General features: G+C 57.5%; 1 protein-coding gene across 3 annotated transcripts; it reads left to right on the top strand.

Moving 5' to 3' along the window:
• The first annotated feature begins 3362 nt into the window (after positions 1–3362).
• Positions 3363–17995, top strand: GAREM2 (GRB2 associated regulator of MAPK1 subtype 2). 3 transcript variants are annotated; one of them, XM_082356875.1, is made up of 6 exons: positions 3363–3621; positions 6643–6783; positions 11971–12101; positions 12821–13876; positions 14851–15020; positions 15549–17995. In XM_082356875.1, the coding sequence occupies exons 1-6, from the start codon at positions 3510–3512 to the stop codon at positions 16576–16578; spliced, it is 2640 nt and encodes an 879-aa protein (XP_082213001.1). In that variant the 5' UTR covers positions 3363–3509; the 3' UTR covers positions 16579–17995. The 3 variants fall into 3 exon arrangements, with proteins under 3 accessions (XP_082213001.1, XP_082213002.1, XP_082213003.1); XM_082356876.1 differs by lacking the exon at positions 6643–6783; XM_082356877.1 differs by lacking the exon at positions 3363–3621 and having other exon boundaries at positions 6647–6785.
• The last annotated feature ends 257 nt before the right edge of the window (positions 17996–18252 follow it).

Genomic DNA, 18252 nt, shown 5'->3' with positions numbered 1-18252 from the left:
ATGAAGTTGGACTCCTACCTCGCACTGTACACAAGAATTAACTCAAAGTAGATCATAGACCTAAATGTAAGAGCTAAAACTATAAAATTCTTAGAAGAAAATACAGGAGTAAATCTCTTCTCTGTGGCCTTGAGTTAGACAATGTTTTCTTAGATATGACACCAAAAGCACAAGCAACAAAAGAAAAAAATAGATAAATTGGACTTCATCAAAAGCAAAGACTTTTGTGATGCAAACAATATCATCAAGTGAAAAGACAACCCATCAAATGGGAGAAAATATTCACAAATCATATCTCTGAAAAAGGACTTATATCCAGAATATAAAAAGAATGTTTGCAACTCAACAACAAAAAGACAAATAAAGGCAAAGGATTTGAATAGTCATTTCTCCAAAGAAAATACAAATATCCAATAAGCACATGAAAAGTTACCCAGGACCATTAGTCATTAAAGAAAATATAAATCAAAACCACAATGAAATACCACTTCATATCCACTAGAATGGCTAGACTTAAAAAGACAGACAATACACTTTGGCAAGGATGCGGAGAAATTGGAACTCTCATATTGGGTTGGCTAAAAAGTTCGTTCGGGTTTTTCCGTAAGATGTTAATGGAAAAATCCAAACGAACTTTTTGGCCAACCCAATATATTTCTGGTGGCAATGTTAAAGGGTGCAGTCATTTTGAAAAACAGTTTGGCGGTTCCTCAAAATGTTAAACATAGAGTTACCATCTGACTCAGCAATTCCACCACAAGGAAGAGAAGTGAAAACATATGTCCACACAAAAACTTGTACACAAACGTTCATAGCAGCATTATTCATGAGGCCAAAAAGGTGGAAATAACCCAAATGTCCATCAGCTTACTAATGAATAAATAAAATGTGGTTATCCATACACTGGAATATTATTCAGCCATAAAAATAATGAAGTACTGATACATGCTGCAACATGGGTGAATCTTGAAACTTCTGCTAAGTGAGAGAAGCCAGTCACAGAAGACCACACATTTTATTATTTGTATGAAAATGTATGGAATCAACAAATTTATAGAGACAGGAAGTAGACTGGCGATTGTTTACAGATAGGAGGAGGGCTGGGGAAAGGACTGACTGCTAATGGATAGGGGTTTCTTTTAAGGAAAGATGAACATGTTTGAAAATTAGATCGTGGTGATGGTTGCACAATATGGTGAGTATACTAAAAACACCGAAATTGTACATTTTAAATGGATGGATTGTAAAGTATGTGAATTATAACTCAATAAAGCTGTTTTAAAAAAAATTCTATAAGGAGGGGAAATAAACAGAAATAAGATCAGCCGTGGGCTGGTAAGTGTTGAAGCTGGGAGATGAGTACAGGGGGATTCATAATACTATTATCTCTAGTTTACATTTAGAATTTTCTGAAAGAAAAATTGGTTACAACATTTCCTAGAATTTTCAGAGGTGCTTATCCAAATGTTCTCTGGCCTCCCCCAGTTCATGGGCTCAGAGAAGGCCATCCGTCCTTCTAGGTGGGGTGGAGTGGGTTTGTTTTACATATAACCTGAGCTGCTGCTGGCCACTTCCACCATCTTTCTACTCCATGGACCACTCTGGCCTCTCTGTTAAGCACCCTCCTCCCTCGGGCTGCTTCCTGTGCTCTCCGTGCTGCCAGCTGTCTTCCAGCAATCTCAGCCCAAGGAAAGATCTAAGCGGTTCTGACTCAAAGTGAAGCTGACTTCCTTCCCACATGGCTCTTGAGCCCTGAACAAATCAAGGGATGTATGTATGTGCACATAGAGGTCTCTGGAGATTTGCCACCAGTTAAAAAGCCCTAGAAAGGCTCTGGAACATTCTACAACAATTAGGGGGTGGGTCCAACCAGTTAGGTAGCTCTGCTTGATTCCTCACACCTGTGTGGTCCCTGACTCAGCCAAAATCCAGAGTTACACGGGTTTTGGTATGAAATATGAAGTGTGGCCTGGAGGAAAGATCAGAGGAGGAACTGCAGTCCGGCTGGGACAGCAGGGTTGGAGAGGAGGAAGGGCCACACGACAAACGGCAGAAGCAGAATTGCCAGGACTTGGTGACCAGCTGGATGGAAGGATTAAGAAGAGTTCCAGGTTGGGGGACCAGGTGAAAGGTGATGTCCTTAGCTGGGATAGAAAATGAAAGAGGACCGGGTTCAAGTGTGATTGTTGACATGGAATGCCTGTGAATGCCTCGGTGGGGATAGAGGGGCTTAGCTGCAAACTGAGGTCTAGGGCTGAGGTGAACCAGCAATACTGAGAACTAGAAGCTGCAGATGTGGCGTCTACATCCAGGCTCAGAGGCCTCTCTCAGACACAGGGTGACTGAATGGTCTGGTCCTGGTTTACACCCTCTGTCCTGGTTTATGCCTATAAACCTATCCCTGTTAGCACCTCCTGCACTCTCAAAGGTGTCCCAGTTTGGATGACAAACTGCCTTCCAGTCACAGCTCTGCTTCTTTCCTGCTGTGTGACCTTGGAGCAAAGCATTTCTGCTCTTGGAGTCTCCGTTTCTTTCCTCTGCAAAAGATGGAGATTGAACAGTGATCTGAAATGTCTCTTCGTCTGAGAAGTTGTGTTCATCTTATCTGGTGCCGTTCCTCTTGGGGTTCAGGTCACCTGATGTGGGGTGTCAGTCACCTCCGCTTGTGTGTGTGTGTTGAGGGGGGATCTCTCTGGGGTACCGAGGCTGAGGACGAGAGTCCATGGAGCCCTTTCAGCACCAGCTTACGTCTATGCTGGAGCTATCTGGCTCACGGACTGGTGACAATCGGTAAGAAGGCGCCGGGAACTTGGAAAGTGGGGGCGGAGGGGGCGGTATTAGGCTTCGGCGACAAGCTGGGAAGGCGGTGGGATCTGCAGTTAAACCTAGCTTCAAATCAAGCTGCTACTTGACCTCTCTGAGTCTGTTTGCTCATCAGTAAGATGGGGTTAATTAAGCGGCCTCGCCAGGATGTGTGAAGCTGGAGGTGATATACGTCCTAAAGGCAGCAACCGCTGCTGGGATCGCGGCGGCAGAAGCTTTGGGAAGTGAAGCAGGACCCCCGAGCGGGACTGGAGGCGATTCCCGGAGGCCGGGGCACCAGCGGGCGAGGAAAGGGGGATCCGAACACGCTCGGCGGGGAAGGGGAGGCCGACCCCCACCGCCCGGGGATGCCGCTTCGCGTCCACGTTTTCCCTCCTGGCGCCCGCCGGGGGTCCCGGTCCCCGGCTGTCACCTGGACGCTCGGGGATGGGGCGGGCGAGCCGGGCGGGCGGGGAGGCGGGCCTTGGCGGCGGCTGCGGGCGCGGGCCGGGGGGTGGGGCGAGGGGCGGGGGGCGGGGGCCGGCGCCCCGCTGGGAGGCCGGCCACGTGACGCCCGCAGCACCGGCCGGGCCGCCAGGCGGGGAGCGCCGCGGCGGCCCCAGGAGGTGGCGGCGGGCGCGGAAGCCCGGGCCGCGCGGGACTGGCCGTCGGGGCCCCGGGACGGCGGCCCCGGGGACGCCCATGCCATGGAGAAGTTGGCGGCCGGGCTGGCGGGCCTGCGCTGGAGCATGGGCGCCTTCCCGCTCGACCTCATCGTCAGCCGCTGCCGCTTGCCCACGCTTGCCTGCCTCGGGCCAGGTACTGGGGGTGTTGGGAAGGGCGACTCGGGGGCCACGGGGCCATCGGGGACTCTCCCGGGGCCGTGAGGATGCGGCCCCTGCCCTCCCGCTCCTCGGCGCGGGCCCCGCGCTGCTCCCGGAGCGCCTCCCCGGGGAGCCGAGGCCCACGAACCGAAGGGCCGCCTCCTTCTGGGCCCCACGGACGGGCACAGGGACAGAAACCTGGGACAGGGACTGGGGCCGGGCCCGGGACAGAGTTCTCCGACCCAGCTGGAGCCCGGAGCGCGGCGGAGCCGCCAAGTCCGCCCCGTCGGTGCACCCCCTTCCCTCGCCGCCCTCAGACCCCCGCCCGGGCCGCGCCCCCCTTCCATGCTTTTGTCTCCGGCCTCTCACCTCGATCCTCCCGTATCCCTTGGGCCTCGGACTCTGTCTTCCCACCGCCGCCGCCCCCCAGCCCCGCTCTGTCCCTCTTGGGACCCTTCTCGCACCCTCCTTTCGCGGCCTGGGGAGCAGCCTCCGGTCCCCGGGGGCCGGCAGACTACCTCTGGGCCTGAGTGAGCGAGTCCTCCCGGCGGGCGGGCCCCCGAGCCCCCGGACCTCCCCACATCTTGCCCCACTTCTCCTTGGGGCCCGGGGGCCCGGGCTGCTCTGCTGATGCTTGCGGGCCCGAGAGGGGCGCCCGGAGGCTGCGCCGAGCAAGTGGACCGTTTGGGGGAAGAGGGGCTGCTTGGCTGGGGGAGGGGCAGGAGCCGGGGCTGGCAGCCAGGCCGGGGGTTTTGTGTGTGAGAAGAATAGGGGTTTGGCCCGCGTTGGCACACTCGCTTCCCTGAATGCTAATGGAGCCCGCGGCCACAGGCTCCTCTCCTCTCCTCTCCGCGGGGCCAGCGGCCTCTCCTCCGACCCGCGGCGGCGAGGAGTGGGCACAGTGAGCGTCACTGTGTCCCAGGAGCGGGCTCGGTGAGAGCGTCTATGCCTGGGCCGTCGGGCAGGGTTGCCCGGCAGTCCAACGTCTTGTTTTCCGGATCGTCGGCGTGTGATGCCGAGACCGCCCATGTCAACAGCAAGGCTGTGTGTGTCTGCGTGTGAATGGAATATGCTGGCCCTAGGTTGTGCCTGGCCACTTCCCACACATCCTCTTTGGCATCTGCCCCCCGCCCCCGGGGGGGTCCTTTTTGAGCTCCTCAATCTGGCAGGCCTCCTTTGGGCTCCCTTGACACCTCTGGCACCCTTATCTTGTCTCCTATTGTAACCCGTTGTAATGGTCAGTTTATTGTCCTTCTACTGGGCTGCAGGCTCCTTGAGGTAGGGCATCCTGCCTAACAAAGATTATGGAAGGAGTAAATGAATGAGGGAATGAGCAACTGGTGTGATGGCCCAGTTGCCTGGTGCCTGTCTGTGACAATGGTGGCTATGGCTGTGGTCACCTTATGTGATCAAAACTGTGAGTGTGAATATGTGATCAAAAGTACGTCTTGAAGTCTTGAAGGTCCCTGTGTGCCTGTGCATTTGGGAGGGGCCCCTTAGTGGGACCATGGGACTGAGTTGTGTCATTGGGGTGGTAAGCAAGCCCCTATCACTGTGGGCCAGGTGGCTGTGCTGGCTCAACTATTGGTGACCATGAACCATGGTTGTTGGTGTGTGTCCTGTGTGACTGTGGCCTGCATCCCTTGGAAGGGCAGCCTGGGGCTTAGGAGAGCTCTAAGAGGAGGTTACAGAGTAGGAAAGCCTCCTCTGCCTCAGGTGAGGAATTGAGGAGAAAGGCTCACCCCTCCCCGCTCCATACACAGGGTGGAAGCCAGGCCCTTCCTGCAGGTCCTGAACACATCCTCCCCTCCCCCGACCAAATGCACACACTTCAGGGAGTCCCCAGCCATCAGAGTAAACCATTTCCCATTTGGTTGGGTGGCAGAAATTTATTAAGTTGCATCTGAGGGGGCTGGGAAGGAGGCATCCCTCACCGCCACCCTGCTCACCAGCTGCAACCAGGAGACGGCTCAAAGGCCTCCTGGAAGCTGGGCCAGCCCTTCTGCTCTCCTGGAAACCGGTGCTGGGGTTGGAGCCTCTGGGGCCCAGGCCCCTCCCGACGGCTTGGCCCCCATGCAGCTTCCCCCAGGACTAGCCCCCATCACTCTTCTAAATCCACCCCCTTCCTCTGGCCTTCATCACTGTGTTCCGAAGACTGGGGGGGATGAAGGGCTGAGGGAGGGAGAGACAAGAAGCAGCTTCTCTGAGGTGGGATCAGGGGGTATCTGAGACTTTCTCCTCTCTCCTTTGAGGTCCCTTGTGTGCAGGAGACTGTCTGTGGCAGTGGGTGAAAAGAGAGCCCAAAGAGAGCCAGGAATCAGCTCCTGTAAGCCCTGCCGTTCTCCTGACCCGAGTGACCCATAGCGCTGGGGTTCACCATGGACGGCCCCTTCTCGGCCCTCTCTGTGCCCCACCGAGGCCCTCCTTTCCTGGCCGAGGAGCCGACTCGGGGGCTGCGAATTCTGCTGGTCTCAGTTCAGGTGGTTCTGAGGCCCAGCTCAAGTGTCTGCTGCTCTGCACTGTCTCCCATCCTCCCTCCTGCCCCACACTCCCCCTCGGCTAGTTTACTGCCCCTTCTGTGAGAACTCAGACAGCCTCCATTCAGCGCCTCAAACTTGGCCTGTATTCTCTGTTCACATCTCTTCCCACCTCCCCCTGGGCCTAAGGGCTCCTGGAGGGCAGAGGCTGGGCTCATCCGCTGGGAGCCCCTGGCTCCAGCACAGGGCCTGGGACAGCAGGCAGTCCAGTCGCATGATGAATGCAGGACGGAGGCTGGGCTGGTTGCTGGGGCCCCATTGGGAGCCTGAGCCCTGAGAGAGGGGGCCTGATTCAGCCCCAAGGTCACAGCTGGCAGCCGGCCTGTCCCTTGAGTGTTGCTGGTCTGACAGGGGTCATGGGGAGCTGTCCCCGGTGGAGTCTCGCTGAGGAGGTGAGGGGATCACCCTGCCTATTCTTTCTGCCCCTCCTAACGTTCTCTTTTCTGTCCTTCCTCCTCTATCCTCCTTTCCCCTCTCAGGGGAGTATGCTGAGGGCGTCAGTGAGCGAGACATCCTGCTCATTCACTCCTGCCGCCAGTGGACAACGGTGACAGCCCACACCCTGGAGGAGGGTCACTATGTCATCGGGCCCAAGATTGACATCCCCCTGCAGTACCCAGGTGTGCCCAGCCAGGGACAGATGGCGCAGAGCCGGTGGGAGGTGTAGGCAGGGGGGTAGGGGTGGGGAGGTCTTGGAGGAAACTGTTGGTGACTGGCTTTTCCTTAGAGCCACAGGAGTGAGCAAGGTCACGGCTGGCAGGGTGGTGATTAGGGTTAGGGTTAGAGTTAGGGCCCAGTGGTTTTCATACTGTTTTGTGGAGCCCTGGGTTTCTGGTTGCAAACCTTTGATTCCCATTTTATTTTAAAATAGATTTGAAACTAATGTTAAAAAAAAAGTACCCACACCCTCAAACTGCTACAAATCAAACCTTAACCCCGACTAGAGACCTTCCGTATGTACCATTACATACAGGTGGTACCTCTGCCTCATTAACACTTTTTGCACAGACCCTCAAAGAGAATATCTCCTGCTAGGATCCTCTCAGTACTGTGCAACCAAAAGACTTCAAAAACAAAGGGATGCTCAGGCTGATTATGTGGCTGCATCTGCCTGCTCTAATCCTGTTTTTCCCAATTTTTGTGTTAAACTTATTGTTTTCACTGATTGACTTAAGTGAATGTTAAAATTTTAGGCTTTTAAATAAGATTCTGCAATGAATTTCTACTTTTATCTGTTATATATATGATGCTGATGTCCTAAAGATTTTGTTTGAAGAAAGGATTCTGCTGCTAAAAAAAGAAAGTACAGCCCTTTCGTTTTGCACACAATGAAACAGAGGGCCTAAGAAGGGAAGTGACTTGCCCAGGGTCACACAGCTGGTAAGCAGCAGAGCAAGGGCTAGCACCCGGGTATCTTGACTCCTGGGCTCTTGCTTGCTGCCACATCAGGAATGCAGGGTTGTTGTCCCCTGTGTGGGAGGGATGGAAGTCTGGTGGCCCCATCCCAGAGATGCCCCTATGTGAGCCCAGGATCCCACAGCTCCTGCATGTTAAACACGCGCTGCGTTTCAGACACTGGGCAGAGCGTTGTTGTCATTGCATCCTCACAGCAACCCTGTGAGGAAGTTTCATCAAGCTCCAGGAGTTAGTAGTCAGCCCAGTTCTGTGTTTAACTGCTGCCCACCCCCCAGCAAAGGTTGGAATCCTTTGAGCTGGGAAGGCTCACCGTCCCTTCCTCACAGGTACGCTGTTCCCCTTCTGGCGCTGCCTGGGTCTCCCCGGAGCCAGTGGGACAGGACTAAACCCTTTACGGGGCTTCTGCCCTTTACGGCGCCCTGTGCCCCTCGTACTCCTGTAGCCCCACAGCCCATTTTAAACATGAGGAAACTGTCTTAAGTGTCTTTCTGACCTGGCCTGGAGCCCTTGGGGAGGCCTGCCCAAGCTAGAAACTTCCCAGCCTGGGTATCTGGCCTTGGTCCAGGGAGAGGTCCCAGGTCTTCTTCTTGGGATAAAAAAGGCAAAGATTGGGGGACTTCCCTGGCGGTCCAGTGGTGAAGACGGCGCTTGCACTGCTGGGGGCACAGGTTCGATGCAAAAAAAAAAAAAACAAAACAAAGATTGGAAAAAGCCTTCACTGACAGAAATATGACTTACTGTGCCATTTCGGTTGTGTCATTAAAAATCCGGGAAACCAAGGTACAGAGCCTTCTGGGGAACTCTGTGTCCACGGGGCTCCTGGCCTTTTCCCCCCATCTCTTTCGGTGCCCTTGTGTACGGGGGGTGACAGCTGGCCTGCCGAGGTGTCGCATCCCCAGCTCCATCTTTCCGGTGGGCCGCTCGGGCCCCGCCTGGATGGGGGCTGGGTGGCCGAGGCCCCCCTAGGAGGGGGAGGGGCTGGGCCGCCAGCGGGTTAATGAGGAAGCTCTGAGTGCACAGCTCAGCGCTGGTTCCTCCTAATGAATTAATAATTGCGCGGGCCGGCGGGCGGGGCGGACCGCGGAGAGAGCCGCGGGAGGCGGGGGAGGGAGAGGGGAGGAGGGCTCAGGGCGATGCCCTGCAGCGAGGGGCGTGGGGGCCGCTGCTGGAGAGCCGGGTCTCCAGGCCAAGGCCCACCGCCCGGGGAGGCGGGGAGACCGGACTCCTCCGGGACGACCCCCCCACCCCCACCCCGCCAGCTCCCCGCCTTGCCCTCTGCGCGGTGCCTCTCCCCGCGCGGGCCGCGGACCCAGCACCGGGCAGACGCGTCCCTTGAGCCAAGTAGTATGCTTCCACTTTACAGATGGGAAAACAGAAGCCCATGGGGATTAAGGAATTTGCTCAAGGCCACACAGGTGGTAGGTGGCAGAGCTGGGATTCAGCCAGGTCTGTCCGACTCCCAAGTCTGTGCATTTACCCACCATTCTTTATGGAGCGTCTGTTATGGGTCAGGTGCTGGCAGGGAGGGGTGACAAACAAGACCCTGCTTCAGGCTGGAAGGGACGGTCGGGGCCGCGTATACGTGCTCTGGGAGTCACGGACAGGGAGGAGGGGCAGGCCAGGGTGGGGCAGGTCCCTACAGCCGCAGGGGACCTCGGGTCTTATGTAGGGGGAGGCAGGAGAGGAAGCTGCCCCCAGTGGGGCTGCAGAGGGAGGAAAAGGCTTCCAGGGGCCAGAGCATCACCCCCGGGAGGTCTACCTTCCTTCCTCCCGGCAGTGATGACCGGTTCTGGGCTCAGGCTGCGGCGGAGGGGGTGGTGCCGGCTGCCATGGTTACATCGATCTTCCCTGCCACATCCTCCCCCCCCTCCCCGGCTCCAGCCCTGACTTGGCTCCAGCTCTCCCCACAGGGGGCAGTGGGCACTTCTCCCTGCCTGGCTGCTTGGGGTTGGGGGGTTTGTGTGTGGATATGGGGGAGGTGACTGGGTGAGGGATGGGGGCTACTTTTCTTGGATGGTAGCAGACCTGTGACTCCTGCTTTCTGACCTGCAGATCACTGTTCTTTGCTCGGTCCCCTCCCCAGTTTATCCCTGCTGCCCTCTAGGGCTGTGGCTCATCCGAGGCCTCTTCCTACCAGGGACTCAGAGTGGTTGGGGAAGGATGGGGGATGGGACGTGGGGTATGTTCCCTCCAGCTTTCTCCTGGGCATTTCCCCCTCTCTTTCTTGGTTCTCACTTTTCCTGCTCATAGATGTTGATGCTTCAGTCTCTGCCCCTGGCCCTCTGCTCTTCATACTCTGCATTAGGGAGTGGGTGTCTCAATCCGGGTTTCTGGTTGGGCTTTGGGGGCTCCAAAAACCGCCCCCCTGTACTGTATACAAAATGCTTTTTTGTGTGTTCCTGCTAGGGGTACACTGTGGGATTTCTCTGGGAAGAGGGTCCCCAAAGGGTCAAGATCCTCTGTTCTTCCTCTTTCCTGAGCTATCTTGCCTGCCCCACAGCTGACGCTGCCTCCCGTGGGCTGGTGACCTTCTGTCTGTTACTTCTGACTAGGCATCCTCAAGCCCTGCACCCACACGCTCTCCTGCCCTAGGAACACCCCCTGCAGGGCCTCACTTGGCCTCCCCAGTTCGGCTGGTGCTCCACAACTCATTCCTTCCAGGGTCTCAGTTTTGGTTAACAGCTCTGCTGTCTCCATTTCTGGCCAGGCTGGTGACCCGAGTCCCTTCCTCCACCACCTACTCATCAGTCACCACAGTCTGATGAGGCTCCCTACCTCAAAAGTACCTCTTGGTCTGCTCATTTTTGCTATTCCCTCAGTTGCTGCCCTGGCTCTTTTCCAGAACTCGTTACTGAGTTATTTACCTGAATGGTGTCCCTGTTATCTTTATAGAGTTCAACTTTGATCTTGGTCTTTCCTTGCTCAGAACACTCCAGGGGGTTTCATTCTTACGGAATAAAATCCTACCATATGGCATTCAGAGCCTTTCATAACCCAGTTGCTGTCTGCTTCACCCCTGTCATCACCCCCCTCAAGTCCTACTCTCCAGGCACTCACCCCTTTGGGCAGGCAGTCTGCTTCCGTGACTCTGTGTCTTTGCTCATGCTATTTCTTCCATGTGGTATGTCCATTCTGTAAAACTCTTTTCATTCTTATGATCCCCTCAGACTGCCAGGCAGATTTCCAACTCAGTGGTCTTCTCACTCTTTTGTCATGAGTCTGGTGTAGCATTTGTTACATCCTGCCATCACACACTATATCTGGATTTCCTTGTGGGCAGACTGTCTTACCCAGATTTGCACCCCCTGTCGGGGCAAGGCTAGTGTCTGGCACGTAGTGGGTGCTCCACGAATGTTTGTGGAATGAACAAATGAATGGGCTATGACTGCAGCAACCACCGGCAACACTACAGACGCTAGAGTCGCCTTGCCTTCTCTCAGCTTATACGGGACTCTCTTCCTTCTGTGTGAGGGCTAAGAAGAGGCCATCTGTCCAGATGCCAGCGTGGCTCACAGCCTGTCTTTGTGCTCACATAGGTGGGCACATAAAAGGTGTGTGGCCAGTGAGGTTAGACAGTTTACACAGAGGGGTGTCAGCTTTACGGATTATCATCATTCTTTAAAGTCTGTGTCTGCTGGGGGCATCTGCTGAGCCAGCCAAAACATAGGCCTGGACGGCAGGTTGGGAAGACCTCATCTGAGGGAGGAGGCTTTGCTGGGCTCAGATCAGAGGCCTCTGGGACAGTGGGGCTGGATGTTGGATCAGAGGAGGATTTGGGAACAGATCTAGGAGTCAGAGTTGCTCTCCCTGGACCTCCAAAGACTGGGGCTGGGCCCCTGGTCTGCCCATTGCATCAGTGTGGGTTAGCAATCCAACGCAGATACCTAGAATGCCAGATCCAGGCGGGGCCCAAGAGCATCTGCTCCAGCTTCCTCAGCTGAGGACTCAAAGCCACAGAGAAAGGAAGGGATTTGTCTAGGGTCATTGCAAATCAGAGTGGGGCTGGGACCAAGCTAGGAATCAGCACCCCCAGTGCCACACTAACGCTTGGTCCGAGGATAGCTCTGTGTCCAAGTGTTTGGGTGCCAGTTTGCACTTGGGTTTCTCTGGGCAGGCAACTGCTAGCCTTATCACACACCCACAAGCTGCCCACTGGGTGAGGGCTGGGCTCTAGTTGCTAGGAATCTCTGCTCACCTCCCTGCTGAGGCTTGAATCAGCTGACCAGCTCCTTCCACTAGTGCAAACCTGCCCTTCTGACCACCTGAGTTACAGAGAGGCTGGCTGAGATGAGGGGAACAAGAAGCGGAGACAATGAGGTCTCTCCGGAAGCAGGCTAGGCTGCCAGCAAGCAGGCCCACCCTAGCAGCAGCCTGCATCCCCTCCTGTGCAGGGAAGTTCAAGCTCCTGGAGCAGGCCCGGGATGTTCGGGAGCCAGTGAGGTACTTCAGCAGCGTGGAGGAGGTGGCCAGCGTCTTCCCTGATCGCATCTTTGTGATGGAAGCCATCACCTTCAGTGTCAAGGTTAGTCCTTTCTGCACCAGGCACGGTGCCCCCAGGTTTCCATTATCCTCGGGGGCAAGCCTGACCCTGGTTGGAGGGTGGCCTTTGAGCTCTAAGAGGTAAAAGTGTCACAGTGTGGCTTCTGGCAGCCCCTTGAAAGCCTCTGGCTAGGTGTATGAACTTCCTGGAGCTTCCTGCAAAAGGTGGGGACGCAGGAGGTGTGTGTGGAGGGTCACGCCCTGACTGCGAAGTCTTTCCGGGCAGCCATCCTCTCAGCCACTGGTGGTGGTAGCATAGCTGTGTGGTACATAGTGCACATGGTCCCCCACTTATGTACAGGTGGTTCTTGCCTGTTTATAAACCCTCTGCTTATCCATCAGTTCATTTCTCTTCAGAGCAGTCTTGTTGAATAGGTGGAGGATTGTTATCGCCCTAATTGTAAAAAATGATAACAAAAGTTGCCATATGCTTAGTATTTTCAAAGTATTTCATTGTACATATAGTCTATTTAATCCTTACAGCAATTCTTCCAAGTAAGAGTAACTAAGGTCCCCGAGAGGTAACTCACTGAAGGCTGCACAGCCACCACGTGGCCTCTCCAGAATGGACTGTCCTCAGTCCACTGCTCTTGATCTGGTCTTAGCCCTGGGAAAGCCCCAAGAGGAGCGCTGTCCTCCTGGGTCCCGGCCCGGTGGCTTTCCCGGGGCCCTAAGGCCTCCCTCCGTTTCTGGGATCCCCAGGTGGTGTCAGGCGAGTTTAGCGAGGACAGCGAGGTGTACAACTTCACGCTGCACGCCGGCGACGAGCTCACTCTCATGGGCCAGGCGGAGATCCTGTGCGCCAAGACCACCAAGGAGCGCTCACGCTTCACCACCCTGCTGCGCAAGCTGGGCCGGGCCGGGGCGCTGGCCGGGGTGGGCGGCGGCGGCGGCGGCCCGGGGGGCACGGGGGCCGCGGGTGGCAGCGGGGGCGCCAGGCCCATCAAAGGCAAGATGCCCTGCCTCATCTGCATGAACCACCGCACCAATGAGAGCCTGAGCCTGCCCTTCCAGTGCCAGGGCCGCTTCAGCACGCGCAGCCCGCTGGAGCTGCAGATGCAGGAGGGCGAGCACACGGTGCGCGCCATCATCGAGCGCGTGCGGCTCCCGGTGAACGTGCTGGTGCCCAGCCGACCGCCGCGCAACCCCTACGACCTGCACCCGGTGCGGGAGGGCCACTGCTACAAGCTGGTCAGCATCATCTCCAAGACGGTGGTGCTGGGACTGGCGCTGCGCCGCGAGGGCCCGGCGCCGCTGCACTTCCTGCTGCTCACCGACACGCCGCGCTTCGCGCTACCGCAGGGCCTGCTGGCCGGGGACCCGCGTGTCGAGCGCCTGGTGCGCGACAGCGCCTCCTACTGCCGCGAGCGCTTCGACCCAGACGAGTACTCGACCGCCGTGCGCGAAGCGCCCGCCGAGCTGGCCGAAGACTGCGCCAGCCCGCGCCGCGCGCGCCTCTGCCTGCCCGCGCCCCCGCGCGCCCTCGGGCCCGCCCGCGCCCCCGCCTCCGGCCCCGGCCCGCCCGGCGACGGCGACCAGGAGTACGTGAGTCCCGACTGGGCCGGCGCGCCCGAGCCCGCCGCGCTGCCCGCCGAGATCCCCTACGAGGAGCTGTGGACGCACCAGGCGGCCGAGGGCCTCGCCGAGGGCAGGACCCGGCCGCTCCCGGGGCCCGACCTCATCTCCTTCGGGGCCGCTGGGCCGCCCCGCCTGGAGCCCGAGGCGGCCCCGCCTCCCCTGCCTCCCAAATCCGAGGCGGTGAGTGGACGCGGTGGAGGCGAGGAGGGGGGGAGGCCGGGCTCTGAGCTCTGTGGGCCCCATCCTCCAGGGAGGTGGCCAGCCAGGGGTCAGGGTTTGGGCTTGAAAAGCTCGTTCTCCTGGGCCCCAGTCTTGGCATCTCGGTCTCCAGCCGCCGGAGTGTATGACAGAGGGTGGCCGAGGTGGGGAAAGGGGAGAAAACAAGGAGGAAAGAAACGCAGGAGCATTTGTAGGAAGGGATACCAGGGACGGTGGCATTGGGGGTTGTGGGGACAAAGATGCCAGCAGGTCCCCAGCCTCAGAGAATTGGGGATGAGCCTAGAACAGTGTTACCCAGAAGGTTCCACAGAACAAGGAGTCCTTTAAGTTGTCCAGTGTAAAGAAGGTTCTATGGTGAAGTAAGTTTAGAAGATGTAGTCTGTGATGCCCAGCCTCCCCCCTCCTCACTTTGGAGCCGCAGAGTATTGGTATAATAAGGGCTCTGAGAGGTCCTGCACGAAGGAAGCCCGTTTATCTGTGTTTAACACAGAATTTTCCAACCGAGCTTGTGCACAGACTATGGACAACACCTATGAACATCCCATGGAGTCCACTTTTGAGTGTCTGACCTATAAGGCAGGGATCCAGATAGCAGATACTTTTCCTTCCCTTTCTTCTCATTACACCTTTTTCTTCTTATTTCTCTCCTTTTCCTTAAGGAGGGAATATGTCTACTTAACTGATTGTTTTTATCTACTTCTCTATTTTTTCTTACATTCAAGATGGATTTCCAAGGCCACAGGAGACAGTGTATGTGTTGTCGGCTCTCGATGAATGAAACGGGCTGGAGAGACGAGAAGGGGTGGGTGGGTGGGTGAGCAGCTGGGGTGTAAGGCGAGGCAGGCTCTTGGCAAAGTGGGGCAGTGTCAGTCCCAGACGCCGCCCTGGCCCAGCTGCCTGGGGACCGGGGTGGCGTCATGGCCCTGTGCTTGCAGGTGAAGGAGGAGTGCCGCCTGCTCAATGCCCCTCCTGTGCCCCCCCGAGGTGGCAGTGCCAATGGCCGGCTCTCGGGCAGTCCCCCGGTGCCCCCACGCTTCCCCAGGCTGCAGCCTCTCCACTCCCCCAGCTCCAGCCTCTCCTACTACTCCTCTGGCCTCCAGGATGGGTGAGCCCCTTCCTTCTCTTGGTCCTGGGCCTCCTCAGGTGGACTGAAGCAGGGGAGGGTGGGGAGGGGAGCCAGTGCTGAGGAAGAGGAAGACTTCAGGCCCGGGGTTCAGAGGTTCAGAGGTTCTGAGCAGTACCTGAGGGAGGGGGCCCTGGGGTCCGGGGTCCGGGGCTTCCTGCTTCAGTTCGCTTGTCTCCTAAATGATGACAACTGGCTGGGAGTGTTGCTCTGTTTCCCTCCAGAGTGGGATCTGCCACAGGGTGGAGTGCTCCTTGCTATTGAAAATTTTCTATGTAATTCAGTTTAGTTTAATTTTTCCTGGGGAGGGGGGTGCCGGGAGAAAGAATAGGGCAATCTCAGAGGGCCTCAGGCCTCGGGGGCTGGGGTGCGGGCCAGCGCTGCTGAGATCGGAGCAGCGGCCTCTGTGACCTGGTGGAGCAGTGGTTTGCTGTGTCGTGTGTGTGGCCCTGTCGCGTTTCCCTCTTGCTGTGCTTACCCTTCCATCTGTGTCTGTCTCTTTGCCCACAGGGCGGGCTCCCGCAGTGGCAGTGGCTCTCCGTCACCGGATACCTACTCCCTCTATTGCTACCCATGCACCTGGGGAGACTGCAAGGTGGGCGAGTCCCCCAGCCGCCCACCCCCGGGACCCCTGCCCTCGACTACGCAGCCCAGCCAGGCCTCCCGGGCCCTTGTAGAGCCCCTGAGCAGTGGAGCTCCCTCTCTCTGGGGGGCCGACACCCCTGTCAAGACCTACCACAGCTGCCCGCCTCCATTCAAGCCCTCCCACCCCCAGAAACGCTTCGCTCCCCTTGGAGCTCTGAACCCCTTTTCTGGGCCTGCCTACCCCACAGGCCCTTCAGCCGCCTCCCCTTCTGGGCCCACAGCCAGCTCAGGTCCCCTGGCTACCTCCAGCCCCGCTCGTTCCCCGGGCCCGGGCCCTCCAGGCCAGGCCTATTCGGCCGCTGCCTCCTCCTCCTGTCCCACCTCCTCCTCCCCTTCCTCTGAGTGCCAGACACCCGCCCTGGAGCCCTCTGATCCCTTTGAGCTGGGCCGGGGCAGCTCTCCAGAGCCAGAGCTGCTGCGCTGTCAGGAGCTCAGAGCTGTGAGGGCTCCTGGGCCTGGGCCTGGCCTTCTGCCACTTGGACCCCCCAAGGCCTTTGAGCCTGAAGGTTTGGTGCTGCGGCAGGTCCCCGCCCCCCTGTCCCCCGTGGCCCTGCAGGGGCCCGAAGCAGGCAGAGCACGACTTCTTCTCACCCAGGGGCGCCTAGAAGGGCCTCCGACCAGTCCCCGGGATGGGGCCACAGGCTGGGGCGGCCGGGATGCCTCCTCCTGGCAGCCCCCCGCTGACCTGTCTGCACTCTCCCTGGAGGAGGTCTCGCGAAGTCTGCGTTTCATCGGGCTCTCGGAGGACGTGGTGAGCTTCTTTGCCCGAGAGCGCATTGATGGCAGCATCTTCGTGCAGCTCAGTGAGGACATCTTGGCAGATGACTTTCACCTCACCAAGCTGCAGGTCAAGAAGATCATGCAGTTCATCAAAGGCTGGCGGCCCAAGATCTGACTTCCCAGCTCGGGGCTGCACAACTGGAATTTTGGCCCGGAGGCCCTGGGGGGCCAGCCCTGGGTCTGCAGGGTGACGGCACTCCCAGAGGCGGGGCCTGCCTGCAGGAAGAATCTATGCCAAGACTTGAGGCTGCTAAGCAGCCACGGAGAGTGAGTCCAGGGGAGACACACTTGGAAACGGGGTCCTCTGGGCCAGAGCCCTGCATGCATCTTGGCTTTCAGTGTGCAGAGTACGCGGGGAAGGGGCTGGAGGCACCGGTGCACACCCGGGCCTGGTGACACATTGCTGCGATTCCCACGGGGGTTCAAAAGCGGGCCTTCATGGTGACCTAACAGCCCCCTCCGTCTTGCTGCAGAGCTCCACTGACAGATCGCACTTCATAGCTTGTAGCTGCAGGCTGGAGACAAGGGAAGATGGTCCATGATCTAAGCACAAATTCCCCAAGTGCCCGCTCTCCTCTGTGCTCTGTGGGCTTTTGGCCTAGCTGCCCCAGAGTCGGGGTGCCGATTTCTGTATCTCGGGGATGCCCTCCTTTCCCCTCTGCTCCGCCGTGTGTTGGGTCCCTGGCCCCGAGCACAGGTGTATCAAGTACAAGCCTGTGCCACCACACCTCAGAGGCTCCACCTGTGGGTTCTGGTTCTTGGGTGATGGCTTTGGAAGAGCACAGCTCTGCTCTTGACCTGCTTATCTAGTTACGGAGGCAGATGCTGCCCCATGTCTCCAGCGCACTGGCTTCTGCCGCGAGCTCACCGCAACTAGCCCTCCATCCTGCCTGTTGGGTCCAGCCCACGAAGACTCTGACTCTGTGGAAGAGCAGGTGGATTGAGGGCAGCTGCTCCCTGATTCTTGAGGCAAGTGGCCTTCCATCGCTCCCATCCGTCTCCTGCCCCATCACTTGACCCTGGCAAACACATGGTGTCCTTTCCTGGTTTTCTGTCACTGGCACAAGTGGGATGGGGAGGAAAGAGAAAGCACGATGGCTTGGGAAAACCTGCATTTTTCCTCGGAGCTCAGTCCTCTCGCACTTGTTCACCTGCTTCAAAGCAGGTCCTTGTGCCCTGTATCTTGAGCACGGTGATCTGCCAGCACCCAGAGAAGGTTGGCTGTCGTGTCCAACCACCACCCCCCACCCCGTGCTCTTCCCCATCTCACCTACCAGAAGCACACTAATTCTCCTAGTGTCAGGCCCAGGGGTATCTGCCTTACCGAGATATTTATCTCCTCTGTTTTTCTATCTTGAGAGGAGCGAAGCCGTGCTGTTGCTCGTGCCCCAAGCAGGCTGCCCCAGCGCTGAGGGAAGGGGAGTCAGGAAGTAGAGCACAGAAACTGGGATGCTGAGACGTTGGGTTCCCTTGCCGATCACTCAGTGAATCCTCAAGGGCTAGTGAAATAAATGCTAGACCACTGAAGAGTAGTGCAGGTGCAATCCTGGGCGTCAACTGTGTTCTTTCAGAGGGCCGTGGGGACCGACTGGCACAATGTAAGTGCCTGCGGGCAGGAGAGGACTTCGGAAACGGTGTGTGTACACGGCCCACTTGTTCCTCAGAGGCAGCTGGTGGAGTGGCCCTCGTTCCCTTCTGAAAACCCCTCACCAGCCCCTCAACTACAAGAACCCTCAATTCCCACTAATGTTTCAACATAATTCACACCTACCTAGTGCTGCTAAGTGGA

Source organism: Balaenoptera borealis (assembly GCF_965194805.1).
Source record: "Balaenoptera borealis genome assembly, chromosome: 15".
Classification (NCBI taxonomy): Eukaryota; Metazoa; Chordata; class Mammalia; order Artiodactyla; family Balaenopteridae; genus Balaenoptera; species Balaenoptera borealis.
The sequence above is the reverse complement of the archived record's forward strand: the minus strand, read 5'-3'. Positions and strand labels throughout refer to the sequence as shown.